Consider the following 21,946-nt stretch of genomic DNA (forward strand, 5'->3'; position numbering starts at 1 on the left):
GAAATTGACACCTAAAATCAATGATTGCATCATCATGATTTTTGTCTATTATGCAATCTGCCCATTTCCCTAAGAAATTTTCGTCCCAAACAGCCCTCCCTCTTTCATGAAAAAAACAAAAAGCAAAAAAAACAAAAAACAAAATCCTTCCCACGTCTTGAAGCAACTCAAGTGCATGACTCAGTACCTTCTCTGCTCGGAATTTGAATATCAACCACAACCACTGCCCTGTTTCAGAGCGATCACCTCCTTCCTCCTTCAGCTCCACCGGAGAAGAATAATGTCTTCCCTTCTGCTACTACTCACGGTGGCGCAGCTACTTTGCGCCGGTTGCTCCGACGCCGCACCGCGCTGCAATGCCTGTGGCAACACTTCTGTTCCTTACCCACTCAGCACCGGACCCAATTGCGGTGACCAATCCTACAAGATCTGTTGTGACGCGGGCACACTCTGGTTTGATACCCTTAACTCTACCTATCCCATCGAATCCATCAACCACTCCACTCAACGGTTCGTGATACGCCCAGCCAGCTTTGCCGGAAACACCTGCATCACCACCGATTTCAACAGCCATGGCATCCAACTCGACAGCAGCCTCCCTTTCAATGTCACCAGCAGCAACACCATATTCTTCCTCAACTGCTCCGAAAATTTGCTGGGATCACCTCTCAATTGCTCGTCGACAAGCCTCTGTCACACCTACATAAACGCTACATCGGAGGCGGCAGCGTGTGAGCAAGCTGGCCTCTGCTGCTCATTCAGGGCGGGTGGTTCCGTTACCGCCTATTCCATTAGGGTTCGGAATGAGGGGTGCATGGCATATCGGAGTTTTGTGAATTTAGACTATTCGTTGCCGGTGAGTAAGTGGCCGGAGCCAGGGGTGGAGATACAGTGGAAGTCGTCGCAGGAGCCAATCTGCCACTCCCAAACAGATTGCGACGAGGGGTTCAATTCCACATGCCAAGCCGACCCATCGAATTCCGGACTGATGAGATGCTTATGCGTTAATGGGCTATCTTGGGACCCTATCAGCGGATCTTGTGTTAACAGTAAGTGTACTTTAGTTTCAATTCTCTCCTCCATTGACCACCGAAAATACAAAACACCATTTTCTCTCTGTTTCAGTTGCGACATGTCAGACTTCGGGAGGTTGTAATGGTTCCATAGACCATACATCACTAATTGCAGGTAGGTGAGATGATGTTTATGAGTGTTCTGTGTTCCCTTTCCTGTTTCCTCCCCAATTGGTAGTAGTTTAATTGAGGATTGAAGTAACAGAAGTAACAGAAGTAACGCACTTTGGTTTTGATTGCTTTCCGAAAATTTGAGGATTACAGGTCTAACGACGGGATTAGGAGTGGCGTTGGTTGCGGTAGTGGTGGCTACTCTGGTCTACAAGCGACACAGTCGCATCAAAGAGGCGCAGGAGCGGCTTTCCAGAGAGCGTGAAGATATCCTAAACGCTAAGATTTTCACGGGTAAGGAGATGAAGAGGGCAACCAATAACTTCTCCCACGAACGACTGCTGGGCTCCGGTGGTTTCGGTGAAGTTTATAAGGGCATCCTCAAAGACGACACCATCATCGCCGTCAAGTGCGCCAAGCTTGGGAACACCAAGGGCGTCGATCAGGTCCTCAATGAGTTGAGGATCCTCTGCCAGGTGAATCACCGCAACCTCGTACGCCTCCTTGGCTGCTGTGTTGAGCTGGAGCAACCTCTAATGGTGTATGAATACATCCCGAACGGTACCCTGTTCGACCATCTACACACGCTTCACCCCCGCACCCCGTCTAAGCTAACCTGGCTGCGCCGCCTAAGCATTGCCCTACAGACGGCCGAGGGGCTTGCCTACCTCCATTCCTCCGCTGTGCCTCCCATATACCACCGTGATGTGAAGTCCAGCAATATACTACTAGACGAGAAGCTGAACGCCAAAGTCTCAGATTTTGGGCTTTCCCGGCTTGTAGAAACTGATCTTAGCCATGTCTCCACCTGTGCTCAGGGGACTGTGGGCTATCTTGACCCGGAATACTACAGGAACTACCAGCTGACAGACAAGAGCGATGTCTACAGTTTCGGAGTCGTCTTGCTGGAGTTGCTGACGTCGCAGAAAGCCATAAACTTCAATAGAGAGCCAGACGACGTGAACTTGGCTGTCTATTTCCAGAGGAAGGTGGAAGAAGAGAAGGTAATAGACATTATCGATCCAATGCTCATTGTGGGAGCCAACGACAGTGATCTGAAGACCATGAAGGCTTTGGGGTTTCTGGCGTTGGGTTGCTTGGAGGAGCGGAGACAGAACCGACCTTCTATGAAAGAAATTGTGGAAGAGATAGAGTACATTATGAGTATCGCAGCAGCGGTAGCTGCAGAGGAAGTTTCTGTAGTAACGGAATGTGTTTGATATTGGGTGCAAGAGAGCTTAAAGATGAAATGGTTCCTTCCACCTGGGCATGGAAGATGGAACAACACAATTTTCCTCGAACTTGTACACACGAGGCCTTGTACATTTCTGCAAATGTAAATAACCCTGAAAGGTTCATAACCCACTTCTCATGCCTTCCTTGCTGTTGCTGGTACCAGAAGCAGGAGCAGTGGGGTTTCTGATTCAGCAGGCCTGTCAACAAAGCCTTCAAGCTTGTGGAGCAAGATCCTTGTATGGGAGTATGGGTAACCTTGATGTCTAGAGGTACCCCTTTTTATCACAAGTCTGGCATACCATGAGAACTGTACCCCCCTTAATTTCCCTAGCTCTGCCAAGGGGTCTCCAGAAACCTTGGTTTCTTCAGCTTTGCTCCCTGTATAATTTAGTTAATAAGATCACAATTGGAATTGAAAACCTGAAAGGAATAATGGAAATGATAGCAGCAACAACGAGCTTTTCTTTTTCGAACATGTCCACTTGTGTGTCTACAATGTTATCTCTTATAAATTCTTAATTGGACCATTGTTACATAAACTTCTTCCATAACCATCATCATTTCATCTTTCTTTTTGGAAAATACCTAGAAAACCTGCCATAAAACACTATCAAAAAGAAGGGGGGAAAAACCACTATTCAATTAGATCCATCTGAGGTGAAATCCTATATGTATCACCCCATTACAGCATTTTGATCATAAAGCATATAAAGTGACTGAAACACCCATAATAATACATTGAAAATTGGACATTTTGGTGTATTTTGTTCTGATTAACATCTATAACAAGCAAAATACTAATAAAAAGGCATAAGAGCTAGATCTTTTCAAAGGTATTTTAATATTTATATGGTGTTTCTTTTAGAGTAAATTACTCCCCCCTCCCCTCGATTATGCTCTAATGACAAACCCCTCCCCTGGGTTTTGGGTAATGACTCTCCCCTCCCCGCATTCCTTAGATTCTATCAACTGTACCCATTCCGTTAAAAAGGGCTGTTAAGTGTTATAGAAAGACTATATTACCCTCGACCCCTTCTTCTTCTTCCTCCTGCAACTCGTCGCAACTTTGCCCCCAATCGGTTGATTCAAAAATAGAAGATATAAAATCAATTTTCATTATAAATTGATCATCCCTACCCATTTAAAAGGAACACTACCGATCCATAACTCATCGTCTCTCCTCTTCCTACTTTAGATGTCCATTGAGGATTTTATGTTATCGTCTCTTTTTCTTGTCAAATCTTTACTAATCTCAACAAATCCTATCTAATTCGAACAAACCAGATTAGATTCTTTATAGGGTCTTTTTTTCTTATTTATTCCTCAATTGCAGATCACTGTAGTCTTTATAGATGGAATTCTCTTTCATAGGGCAGCATAGAAGAATTCCGGAACCACGTGGTTAGGAATTAGAACCAGTTAGAGAAAGTTGATAGTCGGAACAAATCTGGTTGGGGCTGAACCTGGTCGATACGGTCTAATTAAGGGGATAATATGAGAGTAAAATTTGATTACAATGCAGTGGCTGATTTGAGACATATTGAGGTTTCTGTTGGAGTTAGGAAACTTGAAAACCCGGATGGAAAACAGAAATTGGTAGCAGTGATTTAAGGGCTCAAAACAATGATCTAGTGATTAAACAATAATATGTGCAATTAAAGCAATGACTGAAACCAGATTCAGAAAAATCAGAATTGAAGAAGTAGCCTTGAAGTAGACTAGTGGAATATCAAACGAAACCTGAAGATTATACTGAAACGGAATCCTTAATTAAAGAGGCAATTCAATAGCAGTTGTGGCGGCGGCGTTTCCTAGAGATGTTTTTAGGGTTTTGATATGGTTAGAGGGAATTATTGGAATATCACAAATATATGGGCATTTTGGGGTTTTATTGAATATATTTAAGATGATGTCATCACTTAACAGTCCTTTTAACGGAATGGGTACGGTTGATAGAATCTTGGGAATGCGGGGAGGGAGAGTCATTACTCAAAACCCGGGGGGGTTTGTCATTAGAGCATAATCGAGGGAGGGGGAGTAATTTACTCTTTCTTTTATTTTGTTGGTGAGGGGTTACTTCTGATTTTTACAAGTTCTAGCAACTGATGTGCTTTAAGATGGATTAGGGATAAATATTTGTCTTCAAAGGCTTTAAAAAAAGTTTCAAATATTGGGGTTTTCAAAATTTTTTTTATACGATTCTTTTACTGATTGATTTGTAAGATATCCTTCCCAACACCACCCCAAAAAAATAACCACTTATTCGGATTCTTGCCAAGACACTGTTCAGGTTCTATGGAGATAGAATACCAAGTCCAAACTATTCTCTCATGGTTCCAGTTTTCCACCCATTAGTCAATTACTAGTTATTTATAGCCTACAACTCCTTTCTTCTACTCTCTCACTTTCCTTATTGAGTTTCTCCACATCATCTCCTGCCCACCAAAACCTGCCTGTCCATTGCCCTACCTACCTCAATCTATATTTCCCACTGCTGTTCTTGAAGCTGCATATCTTGCTAGTGTTTTATCTACTCAACCATCTGTGCTAATGGGGTTGAGGTGAGATTTTTGATTGGTTACTGGATTGCCATTGATCTACTAACAGGAGTGATTGGATCAGTTTATCACTATATATTCACTTATGCAAGGTTTGAATTTGAGTTTTCATTAAGGATCTAATCTGACAAAAATAACTTTTTCTTCTATTTTAGGCAGCAGAAACCAGTCTTAGCTGACCAACTTAGACCTGTTTTCTTATCAAGTCTACTAACTGAAACTAATATCTGTTGGAGTTTCAACTTGATAAGCCCTACCTCACCTTTACCTCTCTACTGCTGGCTCTGGAAGTTACTAAGTTGCTATTGTTTTACCTACTTAACCCATATTCTTGAAGATCCATTCGAAGGAGTTGAATCTATTTATATATCCTAAAGCTTCATGTGATTCCATCACATGTTGAAGCTTTCTTGATTAGTTTGATTGAATCTAGTAAGGCTTGTATTTCTGACTTGTTGAATTTTAGAAGCCATGTTTGTTTATAGATGTTAACAACAAAAACAACCATGTAGGGTTCATTGCCCTCATGGATATCTAGGGTTTCATAAATATCCTGTATCAAAACATATTTTGGGACTTGTAGTATTGGTTCTATTTATCAATTCTAAAGGTCCCCAACTCCATTAGGGCTTTGAACTATCTTCCAAATTCTAAGTTCTAAACAATTAAATATTTATTTATTTTTTTTTTTTGGGGGGGGGGGGGGGCGCCTTTTCCCAAATATTCATCCACAAAGATCTATATATGTAGAAAAACAACAAACAACAAGGTATTTGAAGTGATTTAAATAGAGCCCCAAAGCAAGGAATTTAACTCCTTTCAAGAAACTTGGTTTGTTTTATCATCTTTTACCCTATCAAACCCACCATTTTTAAAACTCAGTTAACAATTTCCAACAATAAATCCCAAAATGTCATATTAAGACCTCCAAATTCTTTCACGTATTAATGCTTTATGGTCTGTTGCGCTATTGCAACATGTTGGTTGCCGGTTCAAAACTTGGAAACAGCCTCTTTTGCAAAGCGAAGGGCAAGGCTACGTACATTTGCCCCTTCCAAACCCTGCAGTAGCGGGAGCCTCGTGCACTAGAATGCTCTCATTAAAGCTTTATGGTTTAGAAACTTTAGGAGATATACTTTTAGAATTTAATCCGGCTTACAAGGTGAAGGAACCCAAGGTCTCTCTGCCTGGAGGCAGGTATAGCCTTTTCCTAGGGGTTTCACTCTGGCACCAAGTCGTCCCTTTTGGGCAAGGGTTGGGAAAGAGGATCAGCTGCTCTAATATCAGAGATACGAACTTGGAAAAACTCAACCCCATAAACCGGCAGGTAAAGGAACCCAAGACCATATCAACCTATCCCAAATCATTTTCATAATCGATGTGGGATCATCCCCCCCCCCTCCCCCTTATGATTGTTATGTGATCATAATAATATGGTAATTACCAAGAGTAATGGAAATTGAAGGAAGAGAGATTACCAGCGCAAGAACTTACATAACTGGTTCTGCAACTTACCACAAAGATACTGGACAGCAAAAGAAGGTCCAATGTTGATGCCCCTAAAAAAATCAAAAGAAGACTGCCAAAGAACCATCCACCAAAATTAAGAATAATTACATGGGGAAGTACATCTTTGTCCACTTCAACCAACTAAATTTTCACCTCCAATAGCTTCCAAGCTGAATCACCCAGTTTTCCTTTCATTAGAGTTCATTTGTAGTAGTAGAAAAGGTTCCAGTAGTACTCATATTAATTGAGAACAAATCTTAAACAAAGTCTCCAACCATCTTCATGATGTATTACTAATTTTCAAATCAACATAAGAGCCACAATTAAATACATATGTTCTATAAGAGCTTTGTATAGACAGTCCTACCAAGAGCTTCTTCAGTATACCATATTTGACAGTCCAACTAATTGTTGTATAGAAGTCCTGTATCATGCAAAGGGTTGTTGGATATTCATACATCATGTATCATGCAAGAACATTGTTGGAATAGATGTGAAGTTTTATTATAAGGCCGGGTTACCTAGGATTGCTGCGAAGGAATGAATCTTCTTCCTGGTTATGCATGGAACAGAGTGTGTGTGTGTGTGTGTGTGTGTGTGTGTAATAATACATAAAGGGTTTTCCTCCTCGTCATTATGTCTAGTGAAGTATAACGCTTCACTAATTGTCATTTGGTCGTACATGGGTTAGTTCATGTGATAGAGACCTAACAAGCATCTCATTGGTATAATTTTAGCTTATAATAAATAGAGGACTTAAAATAGCTAAGATTACAAAAGATGCTATTTGGTACTTTATATTCATCTCCATTTGATGTTATTTTGGTAATTTTTTACTAAAATTTTGAATCGGAGTTTCAGCAACTTTCTTTGATTGCTTTTAGATTAAAATTTGACTATTAAGATGTATGTGAGATTCTCTATCACATGGACTAATCCATGTGCTACCAAGTGACAATTAATGAAGCATTTTACTTTATTAAGCATAATGACGCCTTGAGTTATATATATCATGCTTAAAAAGACCCATTAAGATGTATGTGGGATCTATTAAGATGTATGTGGGGTCTTGTATCACGTGGACTAACCCATGTACTGTTAAATGATAATTAATGAGGCGTTCTACTTCACTAGACATAATGACGCTGTGACAAATTCAGAGCATGAATTTTTCAACCAGTGTTCTGTGATAGGTACCTTAGAGGGATCAGAGTCAGGGATTTCCTCCACTGGTTTCACCAGAGAAGAAGAATGTCTTCCCTTTTCCTTCTGCAACTACTCACGGTGGCGCTACTACTCTGTGCTGAGTGCTCCGACGCCGCACCGCACTGCGGTGACTGTGGCAACACATCAGTTCCTTACCCACTAAGCACCGGACCCAATTGTGGCGACCAATCTTACAAGATCAATTGCACCGCCGGCATACTCTGGTTTGATACCCTTAACTCCACCTATCCCATCGAATCCATCAATCCATCTACCCAACGGTTCGTAATACGCCCAGCCAGCTTCGCCCGAAATACCTGCATTACTACGGATTTCAACAGCCATGGGATTCAACTCAACAATAGCCTCCCCTTCAACATCACCAGCAGCAACACCATATTCTACCTCAACTGCTCCAATGCTTTGCTGGGATCACCTCTTAATTGCTCGTCGACCAGCCTCTGTCACACCTACATAAACGCCACATCGGAGGCGGCACCGTGTGAACAAGCTGGCCTCTGTTGCTCATTCAGGGCGGGTAGTTCCACCACCGCCTATTCCATTAGGGTTCGAAATGAGGGGTGCATGGCTTATCGGAGTTTCGTGAATTTAGACTATTCGTTGCCGGTGAGTAAATGGCCGGCGCCGGGGGTGGAGATACAGTGGGTGTCGCCGCCAGAACCCGTCTGTCAGTCTCAAGCAGATTGCTACGAAGGTTCCAATTCCACATGCCAAGCCGACCCATCGCATCCCGGACTGAAAAGATGCTTCTGCGCCGCTACGCTCTCGTGGGACCCCATCACTGGATCTTGTTTTCACAGTAAGTTTCAACTCTTCCTCCACTGACCACAATTATCTGTGACTGAAAATGACAAAACCCCATTTCCCTCTTTCTCAGATGCGACATTTCAGACTTCAGGAGGTTGCAATGGTTTCCCAAACCATATCCCAGTAATTGCAGGTATGTGAAGTGAAGATTTTTTTTTTTTTAATGTTGTGTGTTCCCTTCAAGTGTAAGTAATTGAAATAACAAAAGTTTGGTTTGGTTGATTTCTTGGGATTACAGGTCTAAAGGTGGGATTAGGAGCAACCTTTCTTGCGGCGGCGGTGGGTACTCTGCTCTAACAGACGCAGGCGCATCAAAGAGGCTCGAGCGGCTGGCCAGAGAGCGTGAAGAGATCATAAACGCTAAGAGCATGAAAAAAATAAGCATATCTATCTAGCAACTTACAGCAATCCTCCGATGATTACAAATATGTCAGAATATTTTAAGAGATCATAGATAAATAAATAGAAAGTTATTTTTATGGTAAGAGTTTTTAAACAATTACCTGCACTGCATTTTACACGAATCTATAATAAAAATTGTGTTAGGATATTGGTGGGATGAATCTTATCATTTGACATTATTCTTAAGTTCGTAAACGATCCTTATGGTGCAACTGGGAATATTACGAATCAATCTCTAAGATGAAATAGTCCATTGACTCCCCTAGTAGTAGTCGTGCACTCGACTACTAGACCTCTTCAAGTATTAGAGGGTTGTGTTCAAACTAAAAGAAAAACACACATGACAATAGTATTACTTTTAAAATTCAAAACAATGAAGAATAAGGGTAACATCACATACATACGGATGATTCAAGATAGACTTAATAATCTCACGAGTTGAGGGACTTGATTAATCCTAAGAGAGACTCGATTAATCTCATGAAACTTGATTAATCTTTGAAGTTCCTTCAATTTATAGAAGAAGAAAGATATTTAAGAAGTGGCATTAAGAGGAGGAAATAAAAGCTAAAAAACTGAAGATATTAAAAACTTTAGGAGATTCATAAAGAGACATAAAATGTCTCAAAAAAATTGAAATGAAAAATTAAATAGGAGACAAAGTGTTAATGAAACGTATTTTATATTTAAACAAATATTTAAACCTATTCTAAATCTTAATTTATTTTAAAGCTTATTTAAATTAACAAAACTTCAACAAAAAACAACAAATGTTGCCATATTACTTTCAACTATATACCCTTCAAATTACACCCATCTTTCAAATCGCCATATAGAAGAACCACAATTAAATACAAATGTTCTAAGAGCTTTGTAAAGAAAGTCCTACAAAGAGATTCAAGATATGATATTTAACAGACCAACTCAATGTTGGATATATATACATCATGTATCATGCGAGAGCTTTCTTGGAATAGATGTGAAGTATAATTATAAGGGTTTCCTTGGAAGGTTGCAAGGAATGAATCTTCTTCCTAGTTATGCTGCTTGGAACAATAATTTGATTATTTTGGGAGTTCTATTTGTTTGTTTGTTTTTTCTGTCATATAATTATGAGACTTGAGTATCTAAGAAATACTATATAAAGGGTTTTCCTCCCTGTCATTATGTCTAGTGAAGTATAATGCTTCACTATTTGCTGCATGGCAGTACGTGGGTAACTCCATGTGATAGAGAACCAAACAAGCATCTCATTGGCACAAGTTCAACAGAAAACAAATAAAGGAATTAGCTAAAATTACAAAAGATGTCATTTTGTATTTTATATCTATCTCAATTTGATTGCATTTGGATAATTTTACTAAAACTTTATATCAAAGTTTGAGCAAATTTCTTTGGTTACTTTGAACTACAACTTTGGCCATTAAAATTGTACATGGGGTCTTCTATCACATGACTAACCCATGTACTGTCAAATGACAATTAATGAAACCTTATACTTCACAGCATGGTAATGAAATGTATATGGGGTCCTCCTATCACATGGACTAACCCATGTATTGCAAAATGATAATTAAAGAAGCCTTATACTTCACTAGACATGGTAATGAAACAAATGTGGGGTCCTCTATCACATGGACTAACCATGTTCTCTGATAATCAATGAAGCCTCATACTTTACTCGGCATGGTAATGAAATGTATGTGGGTTCCTCTATCACTTGGACTAACCCATGTGCTGCCAAGTGACAATCAATGAAGCCTCATACTCAATTCAAATCCTCTACAATGCGCTGCCCGTAGCGGTCTGAGCGGTGCAGACACATAGGTGCACGCATTGACCACCTTGTCCCCACTCGGGTAGGGGTAAGGTGGTCAATGTGCGCACCCATGTGTCTGTGCTGCTCAGACCACTACCTTAGTCCGCCGTAGAAGATCTCGATACCCTCATACTTTACTAAGCATGGTAATGATATGTACGTGGGTTCCTCTATCACTTGGACTAACCCATATTCTGCCACTTAACAATTAATGAAGCCCCATACTTCACTAGGCATAGTGACGTCTAAGAGGACCCATGTATCAAATTCAGTTATATGTCATCTTTATTTTGGGGGGAATTTTTAGTGGTTTATTTTGTTCAATCATTTTTTAAAATTTTCAATTTTTTTACTTTAGTTTTGGATTTTTTTCTTCTACTCTACTAAGAACACCAAAATTATTTTGGTAATCTCTCTCTCACTCTCAATCTTTGAGTCTCCCTGAGAAATGCGTTACTGAAACCTGCAATAAACGCCCATTCCAGCTGTGGGGTTGGAAGTCCTCCTCTGGTCGCTCGAAAAAAACCTGTCAATCTCAAGTGTATCTCTGCATTCTTTCCACTTGTCTAATCAGTTTTGGTCCCGAACAGCCCTTCCACGTCAGAAATCTTTGACCCTTCTCCATTTCAAATACAAAATTATCAACCAGTGGTGCTCTGTGATCGGTTTTCAGAGGGTATCACTACTTTCTTCCACCGGAGAAAGAATAATGTCTTCCCTTCTGCAACTACTCACGGTGGTGCTACTATTTTGCGTCGGGTGCTCCCACGCCGCACCACACTGCGCTGACTGTGGCAACACATCAGTTCCTTACCCACTAAGCATCGGACCCAATTGCGGTGACCAATCTTACAAGATCCGATGCGCTGCTGGCACACTCTGGTTTGATTCCCTTAACTCCACCTATCCCATCGAATCCATCAGTCCTTCTACCCAACGGTTCGTGATACGCCCAGCCAGCTTCGCTAGAAATAAATGCATAACAGCGGATTTCAATAGCCATGGAATTCAGCTCAACAGTAACCTCCCCTTCAACGTTACAGGCAGCAACACCATACTTTATCTCAACTGCTCCAATGCTTTGCTGGGATCACTTCTTAATTGCTCATCGACGAGCCTCTGTCACACTTACATAAACGCAACATCAGAGGCGGCACCGTGTGAGCAAGCTCGCCTCTGCTGCTCATTCAAAGCAGGGGATTCCACCAGTTCTTATTCCATTAGGATTCGGAATGAAGGGTGCATGGCGTATCGGAGTTTCGTGAATTTAGACTATTCGTTGCCAGTGAGTAAGTGGCCAGCACCGGGGTTGGAGATAGAGTGGGTGTCGCCGCCCGAGCCCGTCTGTCAATCTCAAGCAGATTGCGTCGAGGGTTCCAGTTCCACATGCAAAGCCGACCCATCGAGTTCCGGACTGAAGAGATGCTTCTGCGCCGCCGGTTTATCGTGGGACCCCATCAGTGGATCTTGTGTTGACAGTAAGTGTTTTTTAGTGTTAGTGGCTTTCAAATTTCTAACTCTTCTTCCACTGACCACTCACTATCTGTGACTGAAAATGAAAAACCCCAATTTCCTTCTTTCTCAGATGCGACATACCAGACTTCAGGAGATTGCAATGGTTCCACAAACCATACCCCACTAATTGCAGGTATGTGAGGTGGAGATGTTTTTTAGTATTTTGTGTTCCCTTTAATTAGTGTAATTGAAATAATGATTTTTGGTTTGTTGATTTCTGAGGATTACAGGTCTAACGACGGGATTAGGAACAGCTTTTCTTGCGGCGGTGGTGGTGGGTACTCTGTTCTACGAGCGACGCAGGCGCATCAAAGAGGCTCAGGAGCGACTGGCCAGAGAGCGTGAAGAGATCCTAAACGCTAACAGCGGCGGCAAATCGGCCAAGGTCTTCACCGGCAAGGAGATGAAAAGGGCAACCAATAACTTCTCCAACGAACGACTGCTGGGCTCCGGTGGCTACGGCGAAGTCTACAAGGGTATCCTCAAAGACGACACCATCATTGCCGTCAAGTGCGCCAAGCTTGGAAACACAAAGGGCATCGATCAGGTCCTCAATGAGGTGAGAATCCTCTGCCAGGTGAATCATCGCAGCCTCGTACGCCTCCTTGGCTGCTGCGTTGAGCTGGAGCAACCTCTCATGGTGTACGAATACATCTCGAACGGCACATTGTACGATCACCTACACGGGCTCCACCCCGGCATCCGGTCTGAGCTAACATGGCTGCGCAGTCTAAGCATTGCCCTTCAGACGGCAGAGGGGCTTGCTTACCTCCACTCCTCCGCTGTTCCTCCTATATAGCACCTTGATGTGAAGTCCAGCAATATACTACTAGACGAGAAGATGAATGCCAAAGTCTCAGATTTTGGGCTTTCACGGCTTGCAGAGACTGATCTTAGCCATGTCTCCACCTGTGCTCAGGGGACCTTGGGCTATCTTGACCCAGAATACTACACCAACTACCAGCTGACAGACAAGAGCGATGTCTACAGTTTCGGAGTTGTCTTGTTGGAGTTGCTGACATCGCAGAAAGCAATAGACTTCGATAGGAGCCAAGACGACGTAAACCTGACAGTCTATGTCCAGCGGAAGGTGGAAGAAGAGAAGTTAATGGAAACTATCGATCCAATGCTCATGGAGGGAGCCAGCGACAGGGATCTGGAGACCATTAAGGCTTTGGGGTTTCTGGCATTGGGTTGCTTGGAGGAGAGGAGACAGAACCGACCTTCCATGAAAGAAGTTGTGAAAGAGATAAACTACATTATGAGTATCGCAACAGCGGTAGCTAAAGAGGTTTAGTTAATCGCAAAGCCTAATTCGGTGACAGTTTGTGTAGTAACGATATGTGTTTGATATTGGGTGCAAGTTAAGAGATCTGGAAGAGGAGATGGTTTCCACCTTAGCATGGAAGATGGAACTCCACAATCTTTACTTGAATAAGGGTATCTGAGAAATAATATAAGGGTTTTCCTTCTCGTCATTTTGTCTACATAATTGTATAATTATGTCCCCAAAAAAAAAAAAAAAAAAGTATAAGTGTATAACATTTCAATCGATATCCTCTAATTTCGCCTGCCCCTACACACAACGAGACGCACAAAGACCATCTTATCCTTGCTCAGGCAAGGCACTCGGGTAGGTGTAAGGCGGTCTTTGCGCCCTGTTGTGTGTAGGGCGCACATGGAAATAGGGGCAGGCGGAAGTAGAGAATCTGGACTCATAATACTTCACTTCTTTAATTGTCACTTGGAAGTACATGGGTTAGTTCATGTGATCAATTTGGATCCTCTACTGTCGGGCAACTCGGTAGTAAAGGATCAGGATCCTTCAAGTGATAGAGACCTAACAAGCATCTCATTGGTACAATTTTCAGTTTAAAAAAAAAGAGAAGAAATAGCGAAAATTAAAAAGTATTTTATATTCAATTCTATTTGGTGACATTTTGATAATTTTACTAAAACTTTGAATTAGAGTTTGAACAATTTTCTTTAATTACTTTAGACTAAAATTTGACTATTGAGATGTATGTGGGGTCCTTTATCACATGGAGTAACCCATGCACTGTCTGGCAAGTGACAATTAATGAAATATTATACTTCATTAGGCATAGTGACACAGAAAGACCCATGTATGACATTGTTAGGTTTCTCAGTTATACGACATCTACTTTATTTCTTTATTTGGTATTTTTAGTTGTTCATTTCTTCAATCATTTTTTATAAATTTCAATTTTTTTCACTGTAGTTTATGATTTTTTTTTTTTGGTAGTCGATCCATTCATAGTAGTTTTCATGTAATAATCTAACAAATCCAAATCTTGAATAAGAAAGACATGGTCTAGATTGGTCACATCATTTTTAAAGCAAAGCCTAGTTATTTATTTATTTATTATATTTTTAAAGAAAAGAATAGGTTTTTTTTAAAATATAAGGTAAAGCCTAGTCATTTATCCTTTTATGTATTTGCAATCTTTTTCTTGTAATTTTTAACCATTTATTTGGAGAGCTTGGCTCCCACATGTCCATTTTATAAGCCAACAATTGCCACTCATAGATCAATGGGTCCAAATTTTGTTGACAAATAGACCCTAAGACCCCTACTCACCTGTCTAGGTTCAATCTTATCAAAGTTTGCCATGTGACAAAATTTAGCATTGAGAACCCAAAGTCATGGGAGAGTAAAGAGTAGTCATCGGAGTATTGCAAACAAGCCTGACATAATGGAATGCATGAGATGGTATTAGATATAATGAGATTCTAAAATTTGACACATAGTTAATCTAGATCATGACCTCTTTATCAAATGCTTACATCATCTTGCCCGTCACATGACATATAAGAAAATATACTATATAGGAACCTTTTTTTCAATCATTTGTTTTTTAAAATGTAATGCATCTTCTATTAGCAAAATAAGATACAAAGTATGTATCTTAAATATTTTATAATCCTTTGTTTTTGGTAGGATTAAATATTTTATAATCCCAAACCATGGTTTTAGGTATTAGGATCAGATCAATTGATACATCCGTATCAGCTTTGGTCGTAATCGATACCCTAGTGGTGATACTAGAATAGGCAAGAGCAAAATGGTCAGAAAAAAACCCTATATTAGAATTTTGAAGGGTAAAACAGTCTATACTGATCTGATACATATAGGTATCGATATTGACTGGCGATATTGGTACCGACTAAAACCATAGACTAATTGTTGGGTTTGGTGGCTTTTATCTAATCCGATTGAAGGTTCAGTTTAATGGTTTAGATGGGCTAATGGCGAAGATAGAAATTTTGTTAGTGTTGGGCCACATTGGGTCTAAGGTCATGTGTGCAAATGCCATATGAATTGACAAACAGTTTCCTTAGTGGATGTGGACCTAAATGATGGGTTTTCTCTACGATGAGAAGAAGAAAGAAAGTGAGTGGACGCTATTGATTCTTCCAGTAGAGTAGAAGAGGTGGAGTCTTCAAAGAGGTGAAGTTTTTAAGAAGGTAGAGTCTTCAAAGAGGTGAAATTTTCAAGAAGATAGAGTCTCCAACAAGATTGGATCTTCCAAGGGAGTGGAAGTAGTTGGTTGAAGACATTAAACAAGGTGGAGTCTTCTAAAAAACATCTTGGAAGAAATTTGTAATGGATTTTCTCTAAAGAGAAAAAATAAAATCTTACCCAACAAGTAGACGAAGAGAGAGAGTTAATGGGTTTTCTCTAAAAAGAGAGACAACAACAAAATATAGAATGAATCCTATAAAAGGATAGAGGTGTCTACCAAAAAATATATTGATCCGAGTGAGAACCTAAGCTGTGAGGATCCAAGTAGAGGCCAAGAGGTATAATGTGAGTGCAACGTGCGGATGGGAGATGAGAGAAAAATGTACATAAGGACTTGGGTTTGAATATCAAATCGAAAGGATTGTACTCTTTTCTCTTTTTAATTCATAGTGGAAGTTGGATCTCACTCCATAGATATAGACCGTAATTCTCTTGCTTCTTTTATGTATGTATTTGTATTCTCTTGTGTTTTTGTTGGACTTTGCACATATCGTTTTTGTGCGTTGTTTCCCAAACACAAATATGATTTAATTCAAATTTGATAGGTAATCATGATATAATAAAACCTACTTACTTAAGAAATTTGGACCGTAATTAATCTAGATAGTACGTGTTAGGTCCGACCACCAACCATCTTATGGCTATAAAATCTCTCCCTCACCTGCATTGCATATTCATGAACCGTCATCAAGGTGTATTGTCTGGCAGTGAGGCCTATAGCTTCAGCTGTGTACCTTGAATCGAAACCATTGAGACGAACGTTAAAGGTCGGGGACCCCACTATTGGAACGGCTTAATCACGGCAGCTCTTGACACAAGTCCACATTAAAAACTACAAAAAGTCTTAAAGCAGATTAAAAAAAACAACTCGTATTCAGATTTCAGAGTAAAAACAGAGAAGAAGAATCTTTCTAGAAACTAACTAAGAAAGAAAAACTGAAAACCACTGCATTCTTCCCACTTGTCTAATCAATTTTCGTCCCAAACAGCCCTCCCACGTCAGCAATCTTTGACCTAATTCTTCAAATCAATTCTATTCCAAAAAATATAAATTTATCAACCAGTACTCTCTGTGATCGGTGTTTCAATTCAAAGGGCCATCACCACCTCTTTTCTCTGCCGGAGACGAACAATGTCTTCAATTCTGCAACTACTCACGGTGGCCCTACTACTTTACGCCGGGTGTTCCGATGCCGCATCACACTGCGGTGACTGTGGCAACACATCAGTTCCTTACCCACTAAGCACCGGAACCAATTGCGGTGACCAATCTTACAAGATCCGATGCACCGCCGGCTCACTCTGGTTTGATACCCTTAACTCCACCTATCCCATCGAATCCATTAATCCGTCTACCCAACGGTTCGTGATACGCCCAGCCAGCTTCGCCGGAAATACCTGTATCACCACGGATTTCAACAGCCATGGGATTCAGCTCAACAGTAGCCTCCCCTTCAACGTTACCAGCAGCAACACCATATTCTACCTCAACTGCTCCAATGCTTTGCTGGGATCACCTCTTAATTGCTCGTCGACTAGCCTCTGTCACACCTACATAAACGCGACATCGGAAGCGGCGGCGTGTGAACAAGCTCGCCTCTGCTGCTCATTCAGGGCGGGTGGTTCCACCACTTCCTATTCCATTAGGGTTCGGAACGAGGGGTGCATGGCGTATCGGAGTTTTGTGAATTTAGACTATTCGTTGCCGGTGAGTATGTGGCCGGCGCCGGGGGTGGAGATACAGTGGGTGTCGCCGTCGGAGCCCGTCTGTCAGTCTCAAGCAGATTGCGACGAAGGTTCCAATTCCACATGCCAACCCGACCCATCGAGTGCCGGACTGAAGAGATGTTTCTGCGTCACCGGGCTGTCGTGGGACCCCATCAGTGGATCTTGCGTTAACAGTAAGTGTATTATGGTGTCTGTCGCTTTGAAGTTTCAATTCTTCCTCCACTGACCACACTATCTGTGACTGAAATTGAAAATCCCCATTTCCCTCTTTCCCAGATGCGACATGTCAGACTTCAGGAGGTTGCAATGGTTCCACAAACCATACCCCACTAATTGCAGGTGTGTGAGATGGAGATGTTTTTTAGTGTTGTGTGTTCCCTTTTAAGTAATTGAAATAACGCAGTTTGGTTTGGTTGATTTCTGAGGATTACAGGTCTAACGACGGGATTAGGAGCAACGTTTCTTGCGGTGGCGGTGGGTACTCTGGTCTACCAGCGACGCAGGCGCATCAAAGAGGCTCAGGAGCGGCTGGCCAGAGAGCGTGAAGAGATCCTAAACGCTAACAACGGCGGCAAGTCGGCCAAGATCTTCACGGGCAAAGAGATGAAGAGGGCAACCAATAACTTTTCCGACGAACGACTGCTGGGCTCCGGTGGCTACGGCGAAGTCTACAAGGGTATCCTAAAAGACGACACCATCATCGCCGTCAAGTGCGCCAAGCTCGGGAACACCAAAGGCGTCGATCAGGTCCTCAATGAGGTGAGAATCCTGTGCCAGGTGAATCATCGCAGCCTCGTACGCCTCCTTGGCTGCTGCGTTGAGCTTGAGCAACCTCTCATGGTGTACGAATACATCTCGAACGGCACCCTGTACGATCACCTACACGGGCTTCACCCCGGCATCCGGTCTGAGCTAACATGGCTGCGCCGTCTAAGCATTGCCCTTCAGACGGCAGAGGGGCTTGCTTACCTCCACTCCTCCGCTGTTCCTCCTATATACCACCGTGATGTGAAGTCCAGCAACATACTGCTAGACGAGAAGATGAACGCCAAAGTCTCAGATTTTGGGCTTTCCCGGCTTGCAGAGACTGATCTTAGCCATGTATCCACCTGTGCTCAGGGTACCTTGGGCTATCTTGACCCGGAATACTACAGGAACTACCAGCTGACAGACAAGAGCGACGTCTACAGCTTCGGAGTTGTCTTGTTGGAGTTGCTGACGTCGCAGAAAGCCATAGACTTCAACAGGGGACCAGACGATGTGAACTTGGCAGTCTATGTCCAGCGGAAAGTGGAAGAAGAGAAGTTAATGGAAACCATCGATCCAATGCTCATGGAGGAAGCCAGCGACAGGGATCTGGAGACTATTAAGGCAATGGGATTTCTGGCGTTGGGTTGCTTGGAGGAGCGGAGACAGAACCGGCCTTCCATGAAAGAAGTTGTGGAAGAGATAGATTACATTATGAGTATCGCAGCAGCGAAAGCTGCGGAGGTTTAGGTAATTGCAAGGCCTACTCGGTGACAGTTTCTGTAGTAACAACATGTATTTGATATTGGGTGGAAGAGCTGTGTTCATCAGTTGATTTCAGCTCCGAAATCTAGACTAGTTACAAATGAAATGGATGAGAGTGCAGAGCTCCTCTCATCCATGGTTTGCCTCCTTACTGTAAGCTTGAGACCTAAGAACATATACAGTTCTCTCTTATTAGACATTTAAGCTTTTTCTTGGTTGTACTAAATGATTTCTTTTTGAAGTTTAATCTCTTCCGAGTTTGGACTGCTATTGTACCCTTCGGCTCTCTCTCTCTCTCCTCCCCCCTCCCCCCTCCCCCCTCCCTTTTTTTTGGTTTTTTGATAAATCTTTTTAACAACAGATCTAGGTAGATCATGAGTTACCATTGAACTGCTTGAGTTATATAGTCAGGGTGGCTTAACAAATTAACACTTCCTAAGAGCAAGAAAATAGCAAAAAGCATCTATCTTGCTACTTACAGCCTCCTCTGATGATTACAAACATTAACAGAGAATAACAAATATTGCGGATTAGTTTCAATTAAATACCCTTCAAATTACACCTATCTTTCAATTTTAATTTGATCTGGTCTTCCCACTCGACTCTTGAGTAGGAGATTGTGATACCATACCCGTTTAGCTTGTTGATTGCTTCCCAGCGTCGTCCTTGTTTACAAAGTTGACAAAACCAAATCCTCGACTCACACCTGTCTTCTGGTCGGCAAAGAACACATGCGAAAAAACTCGAGCAAATCCAGCTCAGGAGTGTTCTTGAAAGGTTCACTAGTCTCTCCACACCACCTCTCATGCCTTAACTTTCTTGCTGGTACCAGAAACAGAAGCAGTCAAACCCTTCACCTGGTGAAGAAAGACACTCAAATGGGCATCCGGCTTCTTGATGTCCAGCGGTCACCCTTCTTACCACACGTTTGGCATACCATAAGAACTACATCTCCTTTCCCTAGCTGTGCAGGGGTCTCCAGAAACCTTGGTTTCTTCAGCTTTGCTAACTACTTAATTTAGTGAAAAGAATTTAGCAAGATCACGGTTGGAATTGAAAGAAATTATGGAAATGATAGCAGCAACAAAGTGAGATTGAATATTTAAATAGAAACCACAGCCAAGGAACAAAGAGTTGCTTGCTAGTAGTGTACACAATGAGCTTTCATTTACAATCGAGAACCACCAAATTTGACTGTTATCGCTCACTCAAAGACATCAAAATACAATTCTTTTCAACTATATGTTTCCCAACTGAAGAGAGGAAATAGACAAAACTGATACATAGTTCCTTTTATTTATCCCCTCAAAAAAGAAAATTATGTCTTTTTTTAGACAGATACAGTACTGATTTGAAGGCAAATATTTCAACTCAATCAATCAATTTAGAACTCAAATTGGCAGCAAATCTCCATTTAAAATTCAGCAACAATCTGCCCAATGACATACCCCACCTTCGGAATACCTTCAGCAACGACTATGTCAAAAGGGAAACGAAGCACCAACTCCAAGATTCCTATATTGCCACACTTGTGTGTGATGAAAGAAACAACAGCCCCTAATCACAATATTCAGTTTCCCCATCACTCTAAAACAGCCTTTCTTGGTTAAAGAGTTGGGTAGGGGAAGACCTTCGATCATCCAGTCAATTACTAGTCATTTTTCCCTAACCAGGTGTCCAATTTTTATAACATTGAATAAGTATTTTTTTGCTACTCAAATTCATTAAACATATCTACAGATGTAAGAACATAGATGTCAACAAAAAAGGCATAAAACTGCATAAATGCCAACTTCATATAATAAAGCACTTTAGAATCATTTTCTTCAATTTCCTTCCTCTCATTCCACAAGTATGCATCAAAGAATAGATAAATGATACGCTAAAGCTATGCAGTAACTACATATAAATTAGGGAAAAGGTTCTTACCTCAAGTTCAAAACATAAGAAACACAGTCGTTCTTATAACAGGAGAATTAAATCAAGTTACAACCTTTCTAAATTACAAAAATGTGCAAAGCAGTTATCTCCTTGTCAACTCTCACAACAATATTGGTCAAAACACTGCACAACTTGTACCTAAATTGCAAAATGTATGAAGATGATAAGTCTGTTCACTAATCATTGACTAGTTGACGTTTAATCCGCATTGACTCCCACTTGTCATACTGAGACATTACTTCTTGGGTGGGTTGTGCAATATTAGGGGCCAACTGCAGGTTGGTTTTCAATCCTCAAGTTGCCCTGGCTGCAAGAGTACAGGTATTGTTCCCCTGATCTCAGCTGCACACAAAATGAGAAGATCAAGGAGAAAGAGATAAACAACCTGCTGTCCTGCTCTTGAGAAAAAGCAGTATCCTACCCTCAGGTCATAGAAGAGATTTCAACACCCCCATCACTCATGGACCAAAAATTCCTCCATCTTTGATCTTCTGTGAAGGGCACTATATGAAACTTCATTTTTTTTTAAGAAAAAGGAAGTTTTCCACTCATGACAAAAGTGAGTTACCCTATCCCTAATGGAGCAGGTATGGTAACATGTAACCAATTACATGCCAAGACACTGTTCAGGTCATCTGGAAGATACAATGCCAGGCCCGAACTATTTTCTCAGTGTTCCATTTTTTTTACAACCATTACTACTTATTTATAGCCTACAACTCCTCTCTTCTACTCTCACTTTCCCCATGGAGTTACTTCACATCATCTCCTGTGCACCAAATCTGAACTGTCCATTGCCCTGCCCTACCTCAATCTGTATTTCCCACTGCAGTTCTTGAAGCTGCATATCTTGCTAATGTTTTATCTACTTAACCATCTGTTCCAATGGGGTTGAGGTGGAATTTTAGTAAGTTATTGGATTCTGGTGGATTTGCAAACAATTGTGATTGGATCAGTTTAT

At 41.4% G+C, this 21,946-nt stretch overlaps 2 protein-coding genes and 1 pseudogene across 2 annotated transcripts; all 3 read left to right on the top strand.

The window, feature by feature from the left end:
- Positions 1–228: 228 nt before the first annotated feature.
- Positions 229–2,458, top strand: LOC122642728 (wall-associated receptor kinase-like 20). The gene is made up of 2 exons (XM_043836341.1): positions 229–1,049; positions 1,338–2,458. The coding sequence occupies exons 1-2, from the start codon at positions 281–283 to the stop codon at positions 2,402–2,404; spliced, it is 1,836 nt and encodes a 611-aa protein (XP_043692276.1). The 5' UTR covers positions 229–280; the 3' UTR covers positions 2,405–2,458.
- A 5,255-nt stretch (positions 2,459–7,713) lies between these two features.
- Positions 7,714–13,612, top strand: LOC122640137 (annotated as a pseudogene).
- Positions 13,613–16,936: 3,324 nt separating this feature from the next.
- LOC122640131 (wall-associated receptor kinase-like 20) lies at positions 16,937–19,029 on the top strand. The gene is made up of 3 exons (XM_043833272.1): positions 16,937–17,705; positions 17,809–17,871; positions 17,966–19,029. The coding sequence occupies exons 1-3, from the start codon at positions 16,937–16,939 to the stop codon at positions 19,027–19,029; spliced, it is 1,896 nt and encodes a 631-aa protein (XP_043689207.1).
- Positions 19,030–21,946: the final 2,917 nt, after the last annotated feature.

This window comes from Telopea speciosissima, chromosome 1 (genome assembly GCF_018873765.1).
Source record: "Telopea speciosissima isolate NSW1024214 ecotype Mountain lineage chromosome 1, Tspe_v1, whole genome shotgun sequence".
Taxonomy (NCBI): domain Eukaryota; kingdom Viridiplantae; phylum Streptophyta; class Magnoliopsida; order Proteales; family Proteaceae; genus Telopea; species Telopea speciosissima.

Bases quoted from the DNA above. Each gene is read 5' to 3' on its own strand.
- LOC122642728 (XM_043836341.1), top strand. From the start codon at position 281: ATGTCTTCCCTTCTGCTACTACTCACGGTGGCGCAGCTACTTTGCGCC. The intron at 1,050-1,337 runs GTAAGTGTACTT...TGAGGATTACAG, and splicing joins CAGCGGATCTTGTGTTAACA to GTCTAACGACGGGATTAGGA.
- LOC122640131 (XM_043833272.1), top strand. From the start codon at position 16,937: ATGTCTTCAATTCTGCAACTACTCACGGTGGCCCTACTACTTTACGCC. The intron at 17,706-17,808 runs GTAAGTGTATTA...CCTCTTTCCCAG, and splicing joins CAGTGGATCTTGCGTTAACA to ATGCGACATGTCAGACTTCA. The intron at 17,872-17,965 runs GTGTGTGAGATG...TGAGGATTACAG, and splicing joins CCATACCCCACTAATTGCAG to GTCTAACGACGGGATTAGGA.